Raw genomic sequence first — 26,622 nt, forward strand, 5'->3', positions numbered from 1 at the left:
GCATCCAAAGTGCTGCAGGATCCAAGGGACAATCCCACACTCTTTCTCAATCTCTGATAAGCAAGCGCAGTATTTAATCAAAGTCTGTTTCCCCGTCTCTGATAGTGATCCCTCATTAATGAATCCAGTGCTGAGAGCTGCATTTGCCTGTTAGGCAGTGGTTTGCTGATAAGGGAAAGCAGTACTGGCCTTTTGGATTACAATCTGCCATAGAAAAGCTGATTAGCTACATGGCTTGCTTGAAAGCTAGCTGTAATTACACAAAGCGTGGGACACATGCTGGTTTACAATTACTCTAGCTTTTGTTCTGTGAAGAAATGTAGAGTGTGTCAAATGGGTTAGATCACTGCTTACTGTTCATATAAAGTCTTAAAGACTTGTGTCATCATATGAAACTATGAGTTTATTCTCCTGAATTGCTTCTTTTGTAATTCAAAGCTACTGACAAACAAAAAGGTGTAGTAAAACACTAACACACACACACGATAAAAATATAAGTAATAAAGACTGATTGCTGTGAACTGCCGATGCAAGGATTGGTTCCCAGATATCAAATGATATCTAAACACCACCTCTGAAGTCAGTCTAAAGATTTCTTGGATTTCTGTCTTGCAGGGCATTCATTATGCGAGTGGCCAATATTAAATGCAAACAGTTTTACATTATCTAATGGTTTCCAAAACCTTGACATTTTCTCTGAAAGGCCCCATTTGAATAGCTACTAGAGTTTTGAGTTTGCTTGTCACTGTGATTGTTATAGCATTCTAAGATCTGTTCAAAACCTTCATTTCCCTTTGTGTATATATATATATCTATTGTTATACTGTTCTCTTTGTCCTTTGTCAGACTGTCTGTGTCTCAAGTCTCTGTTCCTGTTCCTGTTTGTATTCCTCTAGTGTTTGATGCCTCGAGTGTTTTGTCAAATTTCAGATTCTGATTATTCTCTTTTCTGGATTTCAGACAGGCTTCCTTTACTTCACCTTAATACAGGTTGTTTTTTTCTGTTTAATAAGTTCTGCCTTGAGAGTCTTTAATTTGAGTCTTTTCGCCACACCCATAACAGAGTAGCCAAAGCAATAGGAGCCACTTCCCTCACAGCTTAATGATGAGCTGTCCACCAGCTGGTAAAAGGGAAATAATGTGAGTATCCCAACCCATTTTTAGCGCTTTAAAAAGGCATTAGTTACAGCTACGAGTAGATGCAAAAATGGGCCTAGAGAAGGAGCAAGACTCTTAACTTCCATCTTGGACCACTGTAACACCTGCTGGTGTGTGAGTGTGTATATCAATGTATCAGTTTGTGTATATCAGTGTAAGCTGTGAGAGCAGTAACACTAGAATATGCATGCACAAAAGCCCAAACATGTGCACACACAGAGCACACACACACACTGCCTGACAGTGATAGGTGGGAGCTACTTTTGATGAGGCATGCTGCCATGGAAACCAGCCAGGAAGCTACGAGTGGCGTGTGTGAGTCTGAGTCTTTGAGTGGATCTTACAGAGATAGTAGCTAGGGAGACATAGTCACATGGGAGCTCCCATACACCAGTATGAATTAATTTAGGGTTCACATAACATGTCACAACAGCAGAAATAGAGAAATGTGTTTTCTAACTGCTGTCTGTCTCATGCTGGTGATATTTCACAGCGCTGCTGTAAGTAGGTTAAGTCAATAATACATCAGTGCTAGGGACAGGGTGGTGAGATGACCAGCAGACTGAAGATCACGAAACCACGCTTCGTGTCGATCAGTCTCTAAATAAAGCACAGAGAGCACACAGTGTTCTTGATCAATATGTTACCCATTAAGTGATCATAGCACAGAAGACCTCTCATCTTTTCCTGTGCCTGGATGCTTCAAATTCAACAAGGAAAACACAGGGTGGTTTTTTTGTACAGCAGCAAAATGAGATCTAGAGTATTGTTCTGCACAGACTGTATTGTTTAGCAGCAGCTGTGCAACTTTGCAAGAACAAATGTTTACAGAGGCTCCTTTAAAAATAACCAGTACTTTCTGACAAATAAATACTAGAGCAATATAATCAGCTGCCACTCCAGTATACACTAATCCTGCAAATGAACACTTACTGGTGGTGTTTAAATCTGCACCTTCAGTGAGCTCTGCATAGTGTAGCAACACACGAAACGAGTGCAGGTTCTGGTGAGAGCATTTCTCTGGTGACCTCTCTCTGTTAGAGGATGGAAGCATGGCATATCTGGCATACCATAAAATTCACTTTAAGGCTAGAATTGGAAAAGCAAGGCAAGCAGTGCTTTCCAAGTCAAATCTAAAAACTGGCATCAATTAAAATGTGCCAAGGTGAAAGCAATCCTTTCTCAAACAGTGTTCTGTCATTCCAGCTTGTCGCTGGAAGTTCTGTTTGCCTTGGAAACTGCTTGCATTGGAAAACGTAGTACATTTCCTGTGTGTAATGTGGATAAATGTCTGATATTTAGTGGGAGACTAGTGGGAGACCAGCATGCGAGGCAAACTGCTGCTAGCTCCTGTTTCACTGCTCGGAGATCAGTTTCAAGCTGTGCTTTGTGTGAAAACAAATTAGCATTAGCGAAAAGACAAGCTTCTGTGATTTTTCATTGCAAAAGGGTGTCGCACAGAGAAGAAGGTGTACAGTGTGAAAAAATGTCAATAAGTTGTAAGTACCAAAAGTTGTCAATAACTCATTTACATTAGCAAAAAAAGAGTTGATCAATTCTGTTTTAAGGAAACAGAAGCAAGCAGCACTTTCAGATTAGCATGTCTGACAAATCACTAGAAAGTTTAACAAGTGTTTTGCCAACACACCTCTCTATTTTTCATTATTTTTAATCCCAGCTGTGGATATGTACTGTGTCACACGCTATTTAAGTCTTAAATTCAACTGATCTTTTATTATTGATATATTTTAATATTCTTTTTAAAAGATCAAATCTACATTTGATCTTTTAAAAAGAATATGTTTCTGTGGTTTTGTAGAATGTCATGCATTACTGTAGATTAAACAGAGTAAAAGCTTTAAATGAGTTTGAAATGAGCTTAGTCTTAAACATTTCCACAATTAGTTTTGGTCCACAAAACACTGAGAAGGAACATTTTTTGTAGAATAATTACTTTTACTTTACTTATTTATTTACTTTTGATGATTTATCCACAATTTCAATCATTAATGCAGTTATACATGTAATGAGGTGTTTTCATAGTGGTTTATTATTACTTTGCTAAAGTAATGGTTCTTTTAAAAAAAACAGAAAGAACCACTGAACACTCGTCACCGTCAGCTATCAGTAAATATTTTTTGCTAATATAATAGAAATAATAATATTTTACAATTCTTTTACAATTCTTCGGCCAGGAATGAGTGCAGAAAGGTAAAGAAATCTATGTGGAGTGTTATGTACTATACATGGTCACGGTATGTGTTAATCTGGTAATCTGTTAATACCATATGTTTTACTGTGTGTGTGAGTGTGTGTTGGGGGGGGTATATTATAGTGTTTCATATGTACATTTTGTTGTGCACACACCTAGAGGGCAAAAGTAATAATAATCTATAGGACTGGCTTTGAAGTTATAATTCAGTGACTGAAGATAGCCAAGATAGGCACTCTCCATCCACACACACAGAGAAAGCTCCCAGCCACATTACTCAGCCCAGTGATTTACAATAGGGGTAGTTTCACCAGGGGACATCGTAGCAATGGAAAATTAAATCAGGTAGAAGAACACAACTCTGTTAAGGACAGTGGTGCGGCCTCACTAATGAGATATTGAGCACAGAATAACAAGAACAAAGAAATATAGCCTGAGTGTCTCTTTCTTCCTTTCCTCTTTGTTTGCCTTCCAACCACTCAGAAAAGAGAAACTGCATTACTAAAATCCCTCTGGCAAAGATTAACATCTCCAGTCACTAATGCTAGAGAAAGGAGGAGTGGTGGCTGTTCTGTAGACATATAGGAAACCACAGGAACATTTGGTTTTCTTTTTAATATTACCTTAGTCTTCTTTAAGTAACCTGGAAAGATATATAGGGGAGATATGGGGAGATATATGGACAATAGTGATTCAACTTTGAACTTATGGGCTGAAAATGCAGCCAGAATAGAATAGAAAAGTCCCGTATTGTCATTGTACATGTACAACAAAATTGTGGGTGCCCCATGCAAATTGTGCAGAAATAAAATTTAAATTTTAAGACAGCAGGAATAAATAAAAAACATGAGAAATATACAAAATCAAGACTAACATATACAAAACAAGAGACGAAAGACATACATTAGATTAAAAGTTGTAAAGTCTGTGTGTGAGTGGCCTGAGTGATGAGGGTTACTCAGACCATAGCTCAGATTAGTGGCTGGGTGGGCAGGAGTGGGGTTTTGGTGGTGTAGTGTTTGTTAACAGTCCAATTGGCCCAGGGGAAGAAGCTGTTAAGTGAGTCTGGCGAGTCAAACAGGAGGTGGGCGGGGTCACCTGTGATGGCCCTGGTTTAACTGAGACAGGAGAATCTGGCGATAGCCTCCAGGTGTGGCAGAGGACAGCCATTTATTTTGGCAGTATTAATTACCCTCTGCACAGTCTTTCTGTTCTTAGTTGTGGGCCTTGTGTACCAGACAACCAGACAGTAGGAGAGCATGCTCTCCACTGAGGAGCGGTAAAAGCCCAGCAGTAGCTTCTAGTCCAGGTTTTTCTTCCTCCAGACATGGAGGAAATGCAGCCGCTGTTGGGCCTTTTTTACCAGGGTGTTTACCAACCTTTAACCTAGGAACAGGAGGGAAGGGGGCATTTGAAGGTGGTCCGGTTTGGTGATAAGGATGTCTGGGATTATAGAGTTGAATGTTGAGCTGTAGTCCACGAAGGGCATCCTCATGTAGCTCTTCCTGTTAGCCAGATGGCTCAGCGCCAGGGTGACGGTGATGGCATTTCCAGCATTTCCAGATATTTCATTTTTTCCCTGAAACTACTGTCCAAAAAAACTATAACTAAAACTAAAACTAAAAGATATTTCTTGTAGTTGGTCATTAGATTTGCACATATCTCAGGAGGGATTTTGGCCCACTCCTCTTTACAGAAAATCTCTAAATGCTTTAGGTTTTAAAGCCGCCCACAGCAGATTTTCTACAGGACTGAGGTCTGGAGAGTGTGTTACAACCAGTGTGTTACCATTGGTGTTCTTGGTGACTGGTCCCAGTTTTGAGATCATTAACTAGTTGCTTCCATACGTTTTTTGGCACTTAACTACTTCCACAATTTTCAGCCGATTTTCACCGTTCAAATTTCAAACTATTCTGCTATTTCTGCTAATGATCGCTATGACTTTTGGTATTTTTTGCTATTATACTTTTTAAAATATTAAGCTTTTTTCCTTTAATTTGTCCCATTGAAATGAATGGAAAACTTCCGCAATTCTGCTAAAACTTGCTCATTTTTGAAACTTAACATTCTCATACTTTCACGTAGAAACTCCATTCAAACTTTAAAACGTTCTCAAATTATTGGGCTATTCCTGTATGATTCAGCTTTTTCATATCTTCTACCGTTTTAATTTAATGCCTCTAAGTTTTCAGTTGCAGCTTTGTGATTTTTCAGAAAATACATGTGTTGTTATGGTTGCTATGCAATTAACTCACAGTGGACACTGGGCTTTTCTGAACTTTCTCTTCATGTCCGAACAACTTCTTGCTACTCACTCAATTTCCACTCAACCTCCACAAATTATACATGAAAACGTGGGGATTTTTGCTGGCTTTCAGAAAATGTCACTATCACTGTTGTGGAAGTTACAGATTTTTATCAAATCACCTCAGAGCATCACAAAGTCTGAAAGCTCTCCATAGAAAGTCAATGGGGACTTTGTTCAAAATCAGCGCTGGAATTCTCTAATGAGAGGCATTTTCAAATCGTCATATCTCCTTAACAAAGCAAAGTTAAGACATGAGGCTTGTGCCAATTCATCTTCAGACACTGCTGACACTCACGGTCGAAGCAGCTTTTACAGTCATCTTACCGTTGAGCAATGAATTACGTTTGTTTGAGGGGTGCTTCTATCCCACCTAGTTTTTGAGTTACACGACGTTTTGTAACTCCAAAAAACGGCGTTTTTCGCCTCTCACCGCGATCTAATTCTGACTGCTCATCTCTCTGTTTATCAGGCACCCGCCCCCTTTCCAGGTGGCACAATTGGTAATGACACAGGTCTGCAGCTCAAAGGTCGTGGGTTCAATCCCACCTTGTTCAACATTTTTTTTTTCACTACAAATTAATACAGTATCACAGACCAGTAATTATATTGCTAATTTATTACAATTGTGCAAAGTTTTATGGTTTTGGCAGCTTTTCTAATATGGACCTCAGATTCTTGTTAACGCTCCATGGCAGAAATACATACAAGTACACAGCCTGATGAAGCAGACAAAAGCAGTACCTCTGATTGGTGGACTGAAATTGAGCAGAACCAGGTTGTTCTGCCTCTTTTCAGCACAAAGTTCAGCGTTTTCACCTCTTATCAGCACAAATCTCAGCCTCTTCTTCTGTTTTTATCAGAATTATCAGCTTTTTCAGCTTTTTTCAGTTATGTGACAACCAGTTTGGCTCAATGAGTAGCTGAAAAATTTCAGCCTTTTCTGCTCTTTCAGAAGAATTTCTCAGCAGGATTTTCAGTTTTTCACCTCTTTTCTGCACAAATTTCAGATTCATCAGCTGTTTTCAGAACAAACTTCAGCTTCTTCAGCTCTTGTCAGCAGATTGTTCTCCTTCTGCTGTTTTCAGACTCCACTACGAGGCATTCACACAGCATTTTCGTAGGAAATGCAAATTTTCTAGTTCAATCTATTAAAGCTGCAACCTTGATCAGTAAATATAAACAAGTCAAGCTGACAGGAAAAGTGCCAGCGGCAACAAGTGACAATTGAAAAATGTTGATCCTTGTTGCCATGCCTACAGAGTGATGCCAGAAAAGTAGCAGAGACTTGGATTTCCTTTTTATTGGATAATGGGTCAGACTCAAGATATGTTGCATCATCTTTTGAAAACTGTCATCATTTACTCCATTTACGCCATCACTTAAAGTGAAGAATACATTTGGAACATGTCATGATCTGTCATTGACTAAACAGACATGACATAAACCACGAAAGCTCGGAGTAGAAAATTATCTGCAATCAAAAAAAAAAAAAGACACTCACATTAACATAATGCACCAAGTTCTCCTGCTCGTTGACTTTGTAGGTCTTTATGCCGTACTCTTTGGCCAGACGGAGGATGCGGTTCTGTGTCGGTCCAATGTATGCACCACCTAGATCAACCCACTTTGCCTCCTTATTCTAAAAGACACATACTAGCAATTAGATCATGACAAATAAGAAAGAAAGAAATGTCACAGATATTTCTGAAAAGTCTAAATGATCTATACTTGTACTTCTACGCTCATAAATGACTTGAATGTAAATGTCAAATTTTTTTTGTATGCCCATTAAAAGCAGTAGATACACCATCTTGGTTGTAAAATTGAAATGGCTGTAAAGTAATGGCTGTAAATATTACTGTTACTGATTGTCTCTTATATGAGCAGCTCCTACAGTAGTATTGCCTTACTTGCACAGTGAAGGTACGACCACCAACCCGGTCCCTGGCTTCCAACACTACAGGATCGAGCCCACTGGCTTTCAACAGCTTTGCAGCACTCAAACCTGCAGAAAGACAGAGACACCAACAGGATTTAAACATAAGGATTCAAGCAATATATGTCCTTTCTGTACTTGTAAAAAATAGCAATAGCAAAAGGCACACAGGGATTTTAGAAGTCTTTTAAAATTAATGACAAAAAGGGCTTCCGAAAATCCCTTTGTTAAAAGAAAAAAAATTGTTTTTGCGCTCTATTAGATTGTTTAAAACCAGATCAAGAGCATCGTTTGGAAAATCTGATAAGAAAGATGAAGATTTGAACTTCTTTGTTTGTTTTTAAAGTAAATCTGGTTTCTCTTCAGCTAGTTAAGACACTGTTATACCATTAAACAGGTATTCCCAATTCAATTGTTTTCTGCTGTCCATTTATACTGAATAGTTTTTTGGTAGGCATGCAACTATTAAATACAATTACATAACATTTGCTTTTCAAATGAACTGAGAGAGCTCTGGGAAAAAATGGAGGGGGAAGGATGAGTGTGGGGTGTCGGGGAATCACAAACCAGCCAACCAGCTGATCATGTGGGGAGGAAGAGCTAACAAAAAAAACTCACTGGCTCACCAACCACAGAGTATACTGAAGAAAAACAGCTTTTCATACACTGACCTCTGGCACTCCTAGTTATACTTTAATTCAATAAGACACAACATAAATGAATCTAGGCATGAACACACACACACATGCAGAGAATTAGAGGGGAGCATATGGCTCTGAAGTGCTGATCTACAGTGCTGCTAAACACACAGAATATTGTTAAGAAGCTGTTCTTTAGAAGGGGAAACTGGGAGAAAAGGTACATACAGGTAAATTAAACAGCTAGACTGAGAGTCAATCCAAATTTGAAAATTTTGCTTCAAATCATTGTCAATGTGTACATCAGAGTCTGGAGCGAGGTGGTGGAGGCTCTGTCAAGGTTTGGGGATGCATTAATGGCAGTCGTGTTGGAACTATTAATGTGGAAAAGTACTTTCAGATGTCAATCCACCATGGCACTGTGAATAAAACGGTGAAGAATCGCCTATGAGCAAGTAGTTGGTGATAGTGTGGAGGAAGAACTCCCTTTTAACTGGAAGAGACTAAAGGAAGTGGCAGTGAACAAATGGAGGATGACTAGCTTTTGATTGTGAGGGTCAGCCAATCAGAACGAAGTAAACCTTAAAGGCAATAGCGTGTTTCATTATGGAGGATGAACTGAGAACTTTGTTGAACTGTGCAAAGCTAGTGGAGACTAACAGAAAAAAATGTTAAAGAGAATAACAGGGATTCTTTAATGAAACAAAAATGCGCATGCCAAAAATCACACAAAAGCCCGCATACTGCATGTTATAATTTCATTGCATATGCATCAGCAGACACTGATAAATGAGGAGCACAGAAGAAGGGGATAACTTGTATTAGAAAACAGCACAGAGCAAAATGTCTCTACTGTCAGCAGGTACCCACATCTGTGCAAATGTTTTCCTGGCCTTCGCCCTAAATTCCCTTCTGGCCTCACCATCTTCAACCCCATATTCTTTCCTGCCAAATCCGACTAAGCCCTATTGCCTCTGGAAAGGTTTACATTAGTTTAAACAGAGTTTATTTTGCATTACCCTGCGTCAGCCTTCTCTTCATGTACAAACACGCCCAGCCTGTCAGGCTTTGCAGAAAGCATTAGACCTGACCAGGAGGCTCACAAATCTCCATTAAATTGATGCTATTAACCTACACTCGGCTCAAAAGGTCACTCTCTGTCTTGAAAAACAAAGAGCATCTGTCTGCATCTCTTGTTTATGCCTACAGCAATCGCTGCAAAAGTAGCTTCCTGTTGGACTGGTCCTTTGATCAGAAAGCTTATTTATCCAAGTCAAAGCTTCACTTTTTATCCCCCCTTTTCTTCAATTAAAAAAATTGGTACAAATGCAACTAATAGATCAAAAAGTGATCATCACTTCAAAAGGATGCCGGCTGAGCTTTCCCCTTATGTTTACTTCCATTCCCCCAACAAAAATAAAGAAAATGAACACACTCAGGCCGAGCTACTTCATGGACCAAAAAGCAAGGGAGGCAAAAAAAAGAAAGAAAAGAAAATAGAAACCATCCAAGAATCTCAGTCAGAAATCAAAACCAATCATACAATTACTTTCTTTTTTCCTTCACTACTGCTTCATGCATTTGCTCTTTCTGTCTGTTTATACAGATAGAAAATGTTTCTGAATTTCTGTCTTTTTGCAGTACTTACTGCAGTAATTTGGAGTGCAAAGGTAAAAGGTCAACGTCACTGAAGTTTTCTGGCCATCACTCAAGAATTTATGAGCTGATTATAAATGCATTCCATACAAATGTGTAATGGGATAGAAAAAAGTGATGTTTTACATTCAAAAGGTCAAAAGTCAGGTCTGGAAATTATGTTGGTGGAGGCAAATAATAATACAATAAAAATATTAGCAGCTCACAAAAAATTAAGCTAAAATCTGAACTGCTTTCTACATTTTAAAGAAAGACGAATTTTGACCTTATATCAATGTACAATGGTACATTTTTATGGAGATAAGCTAACAATGTTACTGAATAAAACTTGGTCTCTGGTTCTGAATTTCTAGATGCAGAGGATGAATGGTGCAGCTGTTCCGGTGTAAAGCTGAAAGTGAAGGCTGAAACTGTGGATTTACGGGTCAATGGACATTACCACCTTCACTTATGGCCACATATAGCTGGTAATGAGCAATAAAAGCTTGATATTTATCAAACAGATGTAGCTGCCTTGAAGTGCAATCTTCCTGACATCTGAGGAACAGCTGGTGTCAGTTCAGCGGTGCTTCTCATCCTTTGTGCAGATGTATTTAACGAGGGACCAGACAAGAGAGTAGGAGTAGTATAAGTATAAGTATTATATTATGGATCGCTCGCTGGGACACCTGGGTGCATTTAATTATGTTAACTTGTCTCCTCGCTTCCTGCCGTCACATCTCTTCTTTCTGTCTTAGTGAAAATGTGCAGGAGACATCCATGAACAAGACTGAAGAACACAGGAGAGAAAATGAGAAATCCTTGCTTCTATAGTATTAGTCTTAAGAGATCCTGTCCTTTTGAGGGAGGCTTCCCTCGCTCTTAGCTCTTCCAGACACTTTGAGGTGTTTTTAGGAACTGGAACATCCTTTGTGATTGGAAGGGTGAAAGATTTTGAGGACAGTGGAAAGAGGGTGCAAGAGCACTTCAGCTTTGGGGTGACTGTAGCTCAGGAGGTAGAGCAGGTCACCTACTAATTGGAAGGTAGGTGACCTTCCAATTAGAAGGTGGAAGGGCGGGGGGGTCTTAATTTCCAATTCGATCCCAAGTCTGCTCCAGTCTGCATACCAAATATCCTTCACCAAGTTGCTCTGACTGTGAGCGTTAGATAGAAAGCGCTTACATAGAAAAAAGTGCTTGTGTGAATGAGGCAAGTTGTGTAAAGCGCTTTGAATGCTCAGACTGGAAAAGCACGAAAAAATGAATCTATACCATAAAAGTAGTGAAAGTTTGCCGTACCTACCAAGTATAATTTACTGTAAATAGAAATCTCAGTGACAGTGACCGATATAAAGTTAAGGAGTGCAAGAAAGCAAAAAGAGAAGCACAACTATTCCTTCTCTGGTGTGAGCTCCTTACTGTGAAACAGCAGCATGTACCTGAGGCTGCTACGTATAACATACATACATATATACAGAGCATATGGACAAACATAAGGCAGCGCAATTTGGAGCTATAATGCAGTGTGAATTGGTTCCTCTGCTGTGCGCTCCAGTGCAGTTGGATTCCTTTTCCCCATCTCTGTACTCCTGTTTTTGTCTCCCAGAAAATTCCTGTATGTTTTTCTCCCACCACTGCCTTTCTCCTCTCCACCACAGCACCTTAGGGTTCTGGTTGACCTAATTGCTTGGTGTCTCTGAGACATTTGAAAGGGGGGGGGGGAACCAACTGTTCACATTATATTTTTATTGGACACAGAGTCTAATGTAAGTTTTGAGACCACATGTTTATGGGTTGGACCTTATTTGATAGAGTGGAGTAAGTTTCCAAAGCTTTTTGCACAGCTAAACATACATGCATACACGTTTCTTTTCATCCCTCTGCCCTCTGTGCTGGAAAAAGAGACAGTGGCAGACACAGTTTCCCTGACAACAGTAATTGTTAAGATGTGGCCACTTGGCAGGAGCAAACCGTGTGTGTGTGTGTGTGTGTGTGTGTGTGTGTGTGTATAAAGATATCAGCCTGTCTCCCACGGTTTCTGAAACTAAACGTTCCCAGTACAATTCACACTCATTCAAAACAAATATCCAGGTACTGCAGAAAGCTGCCACAACTAAGCTCAGCCACAATCCCTGCAGAGCAGCTCATTTCATTGTCAGGTGACACCCTTCTACATATCCAATCTGCTATCTTATATGGGGGCCAGCTACTGCTCACCTGCAAGCCCATTTGCAACCCAGGTCTACCCTATGAAAGACAAGGTCTGCCTGGTTGCCTATGATTTGCCACAGCCATGCCCTGTTTATTAAGTGTGGACATGAGCTGTTTAACTTAACATCATTTTCCCAACATGACAAAATCAGGATATGGGTTATGACCAGGAATAGGCGTGGCCACGTAAACCAGACAGCTTCAGCTTCTTGTGTCTGATTATTTAATTCATTCCAAGAATTAAATAATCTGGCTGAGAACTAATATGATTCCTGTGCCATAATAGCTGCTCTACCTACACTAAACCTGTAATCTTCAACACATAACATCCTTTTTATCAGTAATGGATGGCAGTAATGGATATTTTTTTGTCCATCTAGCGTGCGATTGTGACTAGTGAATGTTTCAAAACTGCACTCCTTTGGCCATTTCCTGTTCCTGCCTTTATCTCTTTTCTGCTGCTCGCTGTTTTCTATCATCTGACTTTCCCTCATTCCACCTCTGGCTTACCACCTGCCATTTGTCTTTTCACTTCTAATTGCTCTTGCCATGTTTTCCCCCCAGTGTTTCCTAGTTTTAATAGTCCCAATCACATTAACAGCCCTCAACTACACCAGATGAGAGCTGACAGACATTCAGCTCAGAATCAACTAGCAATTCCTAAATGGCACTGTTTTTTTTGTCTTCACAGTCTATCTCCTGTCTTCTTGTCTAGCTGACAGATAGATAAGAAGATTCACACTAGAGATGTCACTAGAACTGATACTTAGGATACCAAAATTCTAAAAATGTGACAGCAGCTAGTTTTGTTTTGTTTTTTTAGAACTATACCTCGTGTTCATGTTAGAGATGCATCATTAATGTGGATGGTCTTTAAAGTGAGTGAAGACACAAAGTTTGCCAAAGTAAAACATAAGGGGGCCACCTTGAAAACGTTCAGAACAACAAACCTATTCAGACACTTATGTTGTGTTCCAGATATCTCGGAACTCACATGTCAGAACTCTGAAGTGATGTCACTCCTAAGTTAGTGCGATCCAGAAGAAGCTAGGGAAAACAGGATTTGTTTTGGTTCTTAGCAAAGCAGCTTAAAAAAACACATTTATGGACAGACTGATAGAAAGTGCTCAGTGCTCTGAGATGGCTTATTTAGTAAGTCAAAAAAAACCATAACAGTTGCAGTACAGGTTAAAAGTTTACAGTTTTACTACTTTTTACATCCAGTGCCACCACCTTGGATCGCTAACTTGGGGTATGTTAATCTGCTCTGACTTTCCAAGTGTGAAATCCAAGTTTGGTGGGGCATTCCACAAAGATATTTTGACTGGGAACCCCATTAAATCACCTTGACCCAGCTGAATGTGGACATTTTAAAGAAGCTAACAAAGGCAAAGTGGCTGAAGATAAGCTATTCAGAGCTCAGAGGTAACCACAAGCTCTGCTTTTTTAGTAAGGTAAAATCTCATTTCAGTTAATTATCTGTGTAGCCTATAACATGCTGTAGTTTGTGAGAAATTGTAAAGTTTAGTAACTTTTTTATCATGATAATACTAATTAGCACTGAAGAACAGTTTATTTTTACTTGTATGTATATGCTCTCAGTTATAGTTCTTAGAAAGAAAATTATAATCTGCAAAAATTCATTCAGACATACATAAATAAATAAGTCAGAAATTGGAATTGGCCAAGACAACTGCAGTTTGTGTCTACTCTTATATGCTGGAGAACAAGAAGGACTCCCAGAAGGACAGGAAAAATTATAAATGGCACAGCAAAACCTACACGTGGAAATTGAAAAAAAGTGCAGCTATTGTGATAGCGCCACCCTGACTCGTTGATTAAAAAAAGGTGTAAGAGTCAGGTATGGAAATACTGTGCAATTTATCACACTTTGTTTTTCTTTGGGAGAGCTGCAAAATCAACTATGTTCCACAATGGCTACCGTTATACAAAAGCAGAGGCTAACATTATGTAATAATCGTCATACTTCGTAGTAACGTTACAAGGCTACTCTGCAACCATCCTAACATTTTAGTCTGTGTCCTGTCAACAAAATATAATGGTAAAATTTTAAATAACTGGTCTGCCATCACAGTGTCAGAGATGGGATAATCACTCTGTTTTTGTTGCTTGTTTCTATTTTTTAAACCATGGTATTAAATTGGGTATAGAGAAGTAAGTATGTGATTCTATGTGCATTAGTATCGTCTGTTAAATTTCTGGTATTGTAACATCCCTAATCATAGCAATTTTGTAAGCAGGTTAGCTTTTAGCCATAAAAATCAAGAGACAGACTAGCTGTTTCATTCTAGCTGCAACGGCACGTCTCATTTGCAGTCGCTCAAATGCCCACTCCAAAAACGAGTACGGACAAATAGGCCGCTGTTTGCCTGCTAGGTTTGACCACAGTTCACTGTATTCACGTAACTGGACCAGTCAACCATGTTTGTGTTGTTGGTGCTTTTTGGAGCATTTGTAATGCAATTATTTGGCAGATAATATGACCTGCTCTGATATTTTTAGCAAAAATGCCAGATAGAGAAAAACAAAAGTTATTTTGATGCACTTGCAGAGGATGAACAAAAAATGCAGCACACCGTCAGAAAAAAGAAGAGCCTGAGAACGACTAGCAAAGAATGCACGGGTGAAAATCAAATAAGTAATTAAAACAGTATGACAAATCAATATGCACATTCAGGGTGATTCAAAACGAGATACAAGTAGAAACAATCCAAACTTATGGTGCTGTTAACTGTACCAACTGTTCTACCAACTGTTTAAAGAGTCAGTGCTCCAGTTTTTGAGTTTTTGTGACGAATGAATTTCTATTATTACTTTTTCATATGCTAGCAATAATTACAGTTAGCAAAATATGATCATACAGGCTGGAAAAAACAATATAGCAATGAGAAAAAAAGGCCAAACTGCAATCATAAATCAGAAGTTCATAAACATGTTGGTGACATTATGGTGGCTACATCCAGCTTTTATTAATGGCCTATCTAATTGTCCAATCTAATTGCTAAACTACGATGACTAGCAGTTAGTTTGTATCTTACAATACCATAAACAGATAAAAGTATTTATCTTCTCACTCCTGGTGTTAACAAAATTATGTCATCTTTTACACATGAGGGATGTAGTTATTTTTAAAGGGATAAATGTGAGAGTAAAATATTTTTCTTTTAAAAAAAATATTTATGCCCTTATTTGAAAATTAGAACCTGCTTTCTAAGAATATTGAAGAACATGTTCTTCAGAGAGACGAATCACACCGACAGTGTGTGACATTTGATTTTCTCCGTGTGTCTCAGTGTGTCTGCGCCCAGACAATGTTATTTTCACAGGAACACAAACAAAAAATCCAATAGTGTCTGAGTGACAAGTGAGACACTTGAATCAGAGCCCAATGAGGCTACATATTGATCCGCAGGGGGAGACAATTACAAGATGTGCTGCAATTACATTTTCCCAATCTCATGTTCTCCACATGCAGACACTAATTTGGTTTTTACGAGCAACAAACTGAGGAGCAATACTGACAAGCAATTACAGGATAGCTTGAAATTTACACACGAGTAATATTAGAGAATATTCTCTTTTCTGTGTGTTGCCAGGAAACAGGTGATGAGGATAACTGGACCTAAGGTTACCTTGATGATTTTTATAATGAAAATTAGAGCTTTGAGTGCTCAGATTGAGTGGAAAGGGGCTTTATACATATCAGTCCATTTACCATTTAACTGACTGTTACTAACATTATTGGAAATTTACATTTGCAACCACAAAAAAAATGTGTGTACTAGTGTATCTCAAAAAATGAGAACTGTTGTAAAAAAGTTGCTTTTGCACTCAAAACTCCCAAATTCTATATATTTTTATTATACATTAAGTGAACAACTTCAAATCTTTTTTGGAAACGCCTCAGAAACAGCTTCCTGAGTGCAAAGAGTCTAAAGTGTGCAGTCCACCCTTATCTTGAGCTAATTAAACACAATTCATATCACCGATCAAATTCACGGAGGCCCCACCCACAGGCCCTAAAGGATCCACTGCAAGTGTCAGATACCAAGAGAACCCTACAGATCTAGTATCCATTACCTGGTTTGTAAAGCAGGTGGTCTTAATTTGATGTTTCATTATTACAAAGGTCAAAGCAGGTTTAATATGCTTTGAAAGTTTGGTGTGCAATAATTAAAATGGCCTTCTCCATGTTTAGTTCCACTCCAGGATCAGTATTCGGCCCTCTACTTGACCAATTCCAGGAAATGACTGCTCCCTGCCAAGAAACAGTCTGGAACACAACCCACCACAAATCAGCAATGATCGTTTTAATTCTTCTGCTTTATATGGACTAAACACCAAAGATATAATATGTAAACAACTGAGCTTTACAGCTGCTGTCTTCATTCTACGCTGAATTAGAGCTGGCTGGAAGGCAGTGTTGTAGCTGTGCATGAACAATACAGACATGGGACTTGTATCAGTTTCCCATGTGATTCTATCTATAGCACCTTCCTTAAAAGGGCAGTGCCATCAAAAGGATAGCAAATCATTTTAAAGTTGTAAATTTCCTTTCATGCAATCGTTAAATACACCATCAGGCAGACAGATAATTTTGTCAGTCAAGCAGTGAACAAAAAAAACAAAGGACCTCATAAGCCTACCCTAAATCCTTCAATTAAAATATATCACAGATAGAGAAGAGGGCTTTCCAGGTGTGCAAACATCAATCAGCTGAATGCACTTTTCACACAGCCAACATCAGCATTTGTAACATTAACACAGCTGACATTTCTCATGACTTTAGCTGCCACACACAAGGCAAACACAGAGGCGCAGGCATGCAGAAATGTACTTATTACATGCCGTCCATCGAATGATTGAATCAGACCGCACACACGACAGGCTCTGTTGTTTGCACAGCTGGACAGAGAAAGTGGTTATCTAGGATTGAAGCCATAATGATGCTAAATTGCCAGAGAAGGTGAGGATTTATTCACATATGGAGCGTTCACATACGTTGACAGATATATTTAGAACATAGCAGGTGCACTGATTCCTAGAAATGTATTTATGAGATTGAACGCACCATTTAAATTCAATTTAGTTTTATTTCTAGAGCACCGACTGACAACGGCAGTTGCCTCAAGGGGCTTTAAATCGTAAAGTAAAGACCCTACAATATTAGACGGAAAACCCCAGCAATCAGACAGCACCCTATGAGCAAGCACTTAGCAACAGTTGGAATAAAACAGGGTCCAGGGTATCATTAGAAGGCACAGCATGATTTTCACTGCTATGCAGATGATATCCAGCTTTATTTTTCCATGAAGCCAAATGATACGCACCAATTAGTTAAACTGCAGGAATGTCTTAAAGATATAAAGATCTGGATGACCTCTAATTTCCTGCTTCTAAATTCAATTAAAACTGAGATTATTGAACTCAGCCTTTAAAATCTTAGAAATATGGTATCTAACCAGATACTTACTGTGGATGGCATTACCTTGGCCTCCAGTAGGATATGTCCTTCAAAGTGCATATTAAACAAATGTGTAGGACTGCTTTCTTCCAAAATAAGAAACATCCTGTCTCAGAGTGATGCTGAAAAACTCGTTCTTGCATAATTCTACACTGGATTATTGTAATTCATGATTATCAGGTTGTCCTAAAATTCCCTGAAAAGCCTTCAGGTAATCCAAAATGCTGCAGCAAGAGTACTGACAGAGACTAGAAAGAGAGAGCAGATTTCTCCTATATTGGCTTCCCTTCATTGGCTCCCTGTTAAATCCAGAATTGAATTTAAACTCCTACTCCTCACATACAAAGTCTTAAATAACCAGGCTCCATCTGATCTTAAAGACCTTATAGTACCATATCACCCCATTAGAGCACTTCGCTCTCAGACTGCTGGGTTATTTGTGGTTACTAGGATATCTAAAAGTAGAATGGGAGGCAGAGCCTTCAGCTTTCAGGCCCCTCTTCTTTGAAACCAGCTTCCAGTTTGGATTTGGGAGACAGACACTACCTCTACTTTTAAGATTTAAGACCTTCCTTTTTGACACAGCCTATAGTTAGGGCTGGATCTGGTGACCCTTGAATCCACCCTTAGTTATGCTGCAATGGACTAAGGCTGCTGGGGGCTTCCCATTATTAATTAATTATTATTAATCTCTAGCTCAATTCCCCAGCATGTCTTTTGTCCAGTCTCCCTCCCCATCACCCCCAACTGGTCGCAGCAGATGGGTGCTCCTCCCTGAGCCTGGTTCTGCTGGAGGTTTCTTGCTGTTGAAAGGGAGTTTTTCCTTCCCACTGTCAATTTAGTGTTTGGTCATAGGGGGTCATTTGATTGATGGGGTTTCTCTGAATTATTGTAGGGTCTTTAATACTAAGCGCCTTGAGGTGACTGATGTTGTGATTGGCGCTATATAAATAACATTTAATTTAATTTAACTGAATACTTAGGATATCAGGGTCAGTAAAAATGTGAAAAGTGAAAGTCTATCACAGTTTTGAGATACTTCATTTAGGGGTTTTTTTTGCTTTTCTTCTACTTCATAATTGTCTCTAACCCAACTGTTTTAATTTAATTAGAGATTATGTATCGGAATTTCAGGAGCAGGACCACACCTCCAAACACGCTCCTTCCGGCTGTCATCTCTATAGGTTCCCCAAGTTCTGCAAGCTGATCATTCTCGTTTACGTGCTCCACCCTCCCTCCCTCCTTGTTCTCTATTCTTTAACTTCTTCACTTCTATTTAGTACTTGGGGATCTGCCAGGCCTGGGAGCCATCGCCAGTCCCCTTCGAGGCCTTCCCCAAACCGCAGCTCAATTCACGTCAAAGCATTCACCTTTACCTACTAAAACGCTGTTAAACTTAAATTGAGGACGTGAGCCCAGCTAGTGAAATGTAACTTGCTGCAACACTGTAACATCATGAAACAGGTGAATTTTGGTTATCTTCGAGTGATTTTACATTTGGTATTTCAGGTCTTCTTGCTAAAAGTTCACCATCTGCAATTAGGAATTTATATACAAGAGTTTTATCTTTTTTACATCACTGCTATCTCATTGGTGGACGTAGGACGTAGAATTTAGAGACTTTTGGTGAATTTAAAGCTCAGCTCTCACTCATGTCACAGTTACCTTTCCAGAGGACATAAGTTATCACTTATGTCCTCCGGAAAGATGCCATCCTCTGCCATCACCAGGATTGCACTTTCTAAAATCCTTTAACTAAATTGTAACTGGTAATGCCTTTAGTGCAGCGCAGTGCAATGGAAACTTTCTATCTCGTGTTACCTACTGGCAGGGTGACCACATCATTCAGCATTCTTACTTGAAAGTGTCTTGTGCTCAGACAGACTCCAATATCATGCAAGATACCAAATGCAGTCATTGGACTGTCTGGAAGATCACTGCAATCAAGAAGGCCATTCTAACCAGGCCTTATGAGGAGAAGGAGAACCAGTTCAAGTGCTGCTATGGCCCACTGATATTTACTTATTATCAAAAAATTTAGCATAAAATAAAAAATTTAAGAAAGTGGGAGTGTTTCTTAATTTAAGCTCACAGATATGCATGCACATCAGCATGCATCAACTCCACTGTCACCAATGGAATATAATTCTATAGGAAGTACTGTGCTGAGTAAACCAGAACAATCATATTTTGAATCATTATTGTATGGAGGTCATATGTCAGAGGCCACATTTTGAAAAACTCAGCACAGATATTACAATAAAAACTTATGAAAGCAGTTGACCCAGAGTCATGTAGACAGTCTCAGTAAACCATCCATCAATGTCTCATCAGGTAAGTTGTAATAAAACCTTTATCAAACTAACAGATACCAAAACTAAGGATATTTCCTCTATATTTTAATTTTAGCTAGTTTTCAAAGATTACAAAAGTGTTCCTCAGTTATTTTTTAATTTAACTTAAACCTTGTTTTCAGTTTAGTGTTAGTTAACTATGATAAACTTGTACAGAACAACAAACCTGTGAGAACTAGAGTGTTTCTAACAAAGGCTAAACGAAAACAACACACCCATTAACACAGACATACATTTAAGCTGAACCATTTCTAGAGGGAACTGTTGTTATTATACAACCACAATGCTACAGTCAAACTACCATTCAAATAAAGCCTGCATCATTAAATATGAGGCTCCTTATCCGATCTATTCAATTTGTGACAGTAAATCGCTAATACATTTATTGATAATAATATGATAACTTAATACTGTTCAGCTGATATACTTTATGTCCACTTGGATGAATCTCCTTTATTCATTATTCATCACAGTAGGCTATATCATTCCTTGTTAGATGTGAACCTTGCTCTCCTGCCAACCTACTCACCAAGAGGGATATAACTTCTCTCACTGCTGCTGTTTTTTTGTATTTGGGCCACACAGTGCTTTTCACAATGGGTGGATGGCAATACTTAATAGATGCACCTTAACCCATTCCCCCAGTATTAGTTGATGGCAACTCACAGGGGGATGATTGTACAGAACCATAAGCTAACCCTGAGCTGTGGTCCTTGCCATCTCGTGTTTCCCAACCACAGATGACGTTAGCTTCTTCCTAAGACAAGGGACTCACTGGAGGGACAGCTGATTATTTTCTCTATATTTATCATCACAAATTCTATGTAGCATTTCACACATCATTTGGGCGACCGTGGCTCGGGGGGGTTGGGAAGCGCACCTGTAACCGGAAGGTCGCCGGTTCGATCCCCGGCCTTTCTGTCCTGGCCTTTCTGTCCTGGTCGTTGTCTCCTTGGGCAAGACACTTTACCCTACCGCCTACTGGTGTTGGCCAGAGGGGCCGATGGCACGATATGGCAGCCTCGCCTCTGTCAGTCTGCCCCAGGGCAGCTGTGGCTACAACCGTAGCTTGCCTCCACCAGTGTATGAATGTGAGCGTGAATGAATAATGGCATTGTAAAGCGCTTTGGGTGCCTTGAAAAGCGCTATATAAATCCAATCCATTATCATTATTATTATTATTATTATTATCATTTAAGAAAGTAAGGATGTGCCTCAGTAGAGGTAATAGCATCCCCTCCTATTGGCACGAATACAATATTGTCGCTCGATGACAAATGATGCACCGAGTGAACCAAAATGATTCATGCTGGCTGGGTGAACCAATGTCTGACGTGCCTTCGCTTCTAACAAGTATAAAAGCACAACACACCCTCTAAACACAGACAAGCACTTCAGTTGAAAAGCTTTCTATGTTTTGAGGTTTGTTAGCTAAAAATGTTCTCAAAGTATACACAACATGGAAAACTGCACTGAATGGGAACGATTATTTTCCCTTCTGGAAGCACACATAAACAGTCACACACCAAGAAAGGACTATTTGTGAAACTATGCTATAGACACGTGCAGGAAGCATGTTGGTTCTTTGTCTGATTATGACATGTACGTTACTTGGACCCTTGCCTGCCCTAATGTGCTCACATGTGTAATTTTATCTTGTGATTTTACAGTCATTTAACTTTACAGCCAGCTTCTCCGGGTAAAAGTCCAGTAGAGTTTATCACCACAAAGTGCAGCCAAAGTTTCTAAATCCTCTACTGTGCAGTTTAATGGGGGAAACTATGCTGCACTGCATGACAGTTTTAAGTTAGCTTGGGAGATACAGGCCCTGTGAACCACTTAGTTTGGAACTGTCTGTTTTACCACTTCCATCCTCTTTGCTGTTTCACAACCAACTCAAGTTCCCAGTTTACACTTTATTCCCTTTCTCGCTTCCCTAATCCTCACATATTCTTGTCTGCTCTCTGTTTTTTTCCAGTTTACCTCGTTACATTTCCCACATTCACAGCTGCTCAGGCAAACCATGAGGAAATTGTCCCTTCCCTGTTATTTCTGCTTATCTGACCCTCCTCCTCCCCCTTCTCCTTTCCTCCACTCCTTTTCCTTGGCATCCTCTCAGCTGCTGGTTTGACAACAGGCTGTCACAAGCATTTAATGTTTTCTCAGAAAGTGTTGGCTGCACCTTGAGGGCCACGAACCCACCAGGTCCGTGGCCCTGGCTGGCAGGAAAAAGACAATTGCATTTACAAGCAAATTAGAGAGACACACATCTTAGTGGAGAGGTGCTGAAGGGGCACAAAGAGCACTCCCTGTTCCTCCTGTTTCATCTGTGCTTTGATTGGACAGTGATTGTTATATGTGGCCCTCATTGTAACCCGGCAAAGGGCAGCAGTACAAACAAATGGTTTAATTACAAGAACTTAATGTGGGACAAGTGAGGAAAGGCAGAGCGGACGGAAGCCAGCAGGGTCTCCTGGTGTTGTTGTATTTTCTCTGTAGCATTTGTTTTTGTCCGTTTGACTGGTATTTGAACTGACATTGACCTAAATTCTTTAGTGCCTGACAGCAGACATGCAGACATGCGGGCAGGCAGTCGATGGAACTGTCAGACTAACAGAGAGTGAGGCAGCGGTCAGGCATGGGGAACAGAAAGGACAGAGGTTCACTCACATCGGGAAAAACAACTTCAGTCACCGCACCAACGCCACAGATGCTAAAATCCTGGCCTGAAGTTTTGCACCTGCAAACCTGACTGCTCATTTGCAGGAGTGTGTGCCTGAAAGTTGTGTAGCTGCGTCAAAACAGCCAGGAACAACAGGGATTCAAAGTCTTGACGTTACACCACATACAGTATGTCAATCAGCATCTTTGATTAGAGCTCATTATTCTTACCAGACTTAATGAATTCAAATGTTTTAAATTTAAGACAGGACCTGGTTTAAAACCACTCGCAGTCAACTGCCATCTTAAAAATGTCACGATGGCGAGAAAACATCAAAGACTGGGAGAAAGTCTGCAACCAGTTTCCCACTGAATGGTTCAAGCTGACAACTACATGCAATCTGTTTGTGGTAATATCTCAAAAATGACCAGAATATAACCAACTGAGTCGAGTCCACCATTGCACAGAAACATGCTGTAGCATTCATCACTGCACATGGACCACAATGTGTTGGCAATCTGCCTGCATTTATAAATTAAAGGGTAATTATTTACGAACCTTTGCCAGTCTACCTGAGAACGACTGCAGTCAGTCCAAGTCGGACGATTGGAAACAGCTCAGAAAATTGGCAGTTGCTATCAAGCCAGTCTGAGCCAGAAAGAACATTTCTGTCACAAGGTGACAGCTACAAGCAGTTTTGGGCAAAGTGACTTTTTTAGATCATTTATTTATGAATGTAAATGTTTAACTGACATTAAAATGTTGTTTTCAAGAGAGGTCTGGCCAAAAAGGCAGCAGAAATTGCAAAATCTATAACATAACAGTTATATAAGCTCTGGATCGGTTATAATGTAGAACACAGAGTAGGTACAATAGTGCAGAGTCATAAAGATACAGATTTCCTTACTTTATATATAACTTGTTTGTAAATCCTGCTGACTGCAGACTATTTATCACACATACATAAGCAAAAATACTGGACATAAAATCACTTTTTGACTCAACACCGATATTCAGCTGATATATCAGCACATCCCTACCAAATGACACTATGTACAAAGATTTGCGTTCTAGGATTGAGAACATTCCCTATCCTCATAGTAAAGGTTTCCCTTGTTAGGTTAGGTAAGAACAGCACACAGCCTGTTTCCTAAGGAGTATTTAGTACCAGAAGGCGCTCAGTGCATTTCCCTCCCCTCCTATGCATTATTATCATTATTATTATTATTTATTACTACTGAGCGGGAAAAAATTGCCAACTTGTACTTAAAATGCAAGTGTGCAATATTACACCTATCGCGGCGTCAAATGCAACGTTTGTAATCCACACATCGCGTCATTTTTCACATGGCTGCTGGACTCCTCCTCAGCATCACGGCCAGTCTCCACCTGGCTCACAGAGCGAATACAGAGCAGCTGCTTTTATCTGTACAATCCAACAACTCGGGCCAAGTCACATGTCAGCCTTATGGATGCGAGCAACAATCATTTACGAGAACCCCTCCAGCTCACGTCCTCTTATGTAACACAAAGTATGCGCTGGTTGATTAGCTGTTACTCAACTTGCTCTGCTGTTGCTGCGGTGATACAGAGGTGGACGAGCTGGAGGGGAGGGGAGGCAGCCTCACGGAAGAACACCGTGAAGAAGAAAAACACTACGAATAAAAAAAACTCTCCATCATTGTCAGCTCTGCACACAGTCAGCTGTGGATACAGGATGCGCCGCGTCTTCTCACACACACGCACACGGCCACAGTTGTGTAGTACCTTCCACAAAGCGCATCTGACCGCTACCAGCTCTGCTCGGAGCTTTGGCTTTAATCAGTTTATTTGCTCAGCTCGTCCGCGGAGCCGGAACACAAAACTAAAGTTTTCTGAGGTGGAGCCTACCTGATATGCCCGCACCGACCACTATAACATCGTAGGTGTTGCTGGGTGCAGTCATGTTGCTGGGTGGTGTGTCTTCTTTCACCTCTTGGTTGTGTCAGCTCGTTGCCGAACGCAGGGTGCACGGCGGAGAGCATCTGGATTAAAAAGCGCCGGGCAGGCCCACTCCCTGCAGGCTCCGCCTACCCATAGTAAAGCGCTGCCCTGTGGGTATGGAGGACTATTAGGGAAAACATTTTATGAAATGAAAAAAAAAAAAAATACTAAAGTATAGTTACTTACTATAGACCCACATTTTACTAGGGAATTTAAAAACACAATGTAAAAATATATAATTCATTCATAATTCATTCATGGTCTTTTTCTCCAGTGTACTTTTGTTTTATTTCCATGCATTTATTCGTTTTTTATTTTTTGCAGAATCCCCAAATTTGTGTTACTCACTCTTTTTTGTTCTTTACACTTGCTTATACTTATTGTTAGCTAATTTTAGGAAGTCTTTAGGGAGTTTACTCTTAATCTTTTTATGAATTTGCAGCAGTTGTAAAAGCACAGACGTTCCTGCTGATAGTGGTGCTATAACTGTCTGGCCAAAGGCTTATCAGCATATTTCTTATCAGCAGAGTATTATATCATACCAGGCTGGGTACACTGGGTTTTCAAGTTTAACAGTCATCTTAATTTACACAAAGCTAAGCAGAAGGTGAGGTGCATCCAAAGAATACATCTGGTTGCACAAACAGACAGAACAGCTTTATACTTTCTATGGCAGCTCCTATCTATCTTTGAAAAATTCCCAGAATCACTACTGAATGAAAAAACTAATTATCTCGGATACCCAGGAGTCACTCAGCATAGTCATTTTATCTCCTTCTCAGGGGCACTGCTATTGCCTTATATTTTTATGACTTTGTTTTCCTCTGTCTTTAAAAGATTCAGCAGCATTATCATACGTGATGCATTCAACCGTCATGTTGTATTCTTCAGTTTCCGTTGCCCTCTTGTGGTTGGTTTGTCACAATTAGCCAAGAACTCACCTGCACACGCCGTGTGGAGTGCACACAGCCACATCATGTGCTGTGTGGGCTGTGTGCCATATAGCTTGGTTATGTTTCAGCTAAACTTGCTCAAGGTTTTCTTGTACATAAACTTAAAACTTGATGATTGAGAAACAGAGAAAGCTGTCACTAAGCGAGCATCAAGGGACTCTGGGGTTATTCAAGCAACTTTGCTCAGTTTAGGGATCTCTTGAAAAACCTTTAACATCTCAATTTCGTATTGTGAATCATTAAATGAATAAATATAAATTATTAAATATATTAAATATATGTATTGTACATTTCGGATACGAGGAGAGAATGGAGAGAACCAATGCAGACACGGCGATAACAGAGGCCTGGGAGTTTGAGGGTTCCGTGCTGTATGTTGGCCATTCCTGGGACTGTGCTCTTCTGATGTTGTGCCTGTACTCTGCTGGTTACAGCTCCTAATGATCCTATTACCACTGGGGCCACTTTGGACTTTACCTTCCACATCTGCTCCAGATGTTCTTTCAGCCCCTGGTACTTCTCTATTTTCTCATGCTCCTTCTTCCTGATGTTGCTGTCCACTGGGATTGCCGCATCTATCATAACTGCGGTGTTCTGTTGCATGTCAGCCACCACAGCATCTGGTTGGCTGGCCAGCAGCTGGTTGTCTGTCTGGAACAGGAAGTCCCACAGGAACTTAGCCCTGTTGTTCTCAACCACCTTCCAAGGTGTGTCCCATCAGGACTTGGGGACTTCTTCCGTACGCAGCACAGATGTTCCTGTACATTATCCCACACAGTCTGGTTGTGCTGTATTCCTGTAATCAGAAGCATCTTTAAATATAATGCAGTCCAATACAGCATCAGTAGTAACTCTCTGATCACGCAGTGTGAAGTGTGTTCTTGTAATGTATTAGTGATGCTGTATTCTTTCTTTAAAATCATCATAATTCCTCATTATGTGGCACTCTACTCAGTGAAAACAGTGCCTATATTCTCAAAACATCTGAAGACCTGGTTAGGTTAGATTTGTGTAGTACTTCTGAGTACTTCTTCTGGCCTAAGAATAGAGTCATTTATTTTTAAAATATATTTTAATATTATAACAG

The 26,622-nt window shown here is 39.9% G+C and overlaps 1 protein-coding gene across 1 annotated transcript in view; it reads right to left on the reverse strand.

Moving 5' to 3' along the window:
- LOC100711847 (amine oxidase [flavin-containing]) overlaps positions 1 to 24,645 on the reverse strand; it is a 39,299-nt gene extending 14,654 nt beyond the window's left edge. The window contains exons 1-3 of the mRNA XM_019352949.2: positions 24,490 to 24,645; positions 7,589 to 7,683; positions 7,180 to 7,317 (exon numbers count right to left, since the gene is read on the reverse strand). Coding sequence (XP_019208494.1) covers positions 7,180 to 7,317; positions 7,589 to 7,683; positions 24,490 to 24,544 — 288 coding nt within the window. The 5' untranslated portion in view covers positions 24,545 to 24,645. The remainder of the gene's footprint in view (positions 1 to 7,179; positions 7,318 to 7,588; positions 7,684 to 24,489) is intronic.
- Between the last annotated feature and the right edge of the window lie 1,977 nt (positions 24,646 to 26,622).

The sequence above is a fragment of the Oreochromis niloticus genome, linkage group LG16 (assembly GCF_001858045.2).
Source record: "Oreochromis niloticus isolate F11D_XX linkage group LG16, O_niloticus_UMD_NMBU, whole genome shotgun sequence".
Taxonomy (NCBI): domain Eukaryota; kingdom Metazoa; phylum Chordata; class Actinopteri; order Cichliformes; family Cichlidae; genus Oreochromis; species Oreochromis niloticus.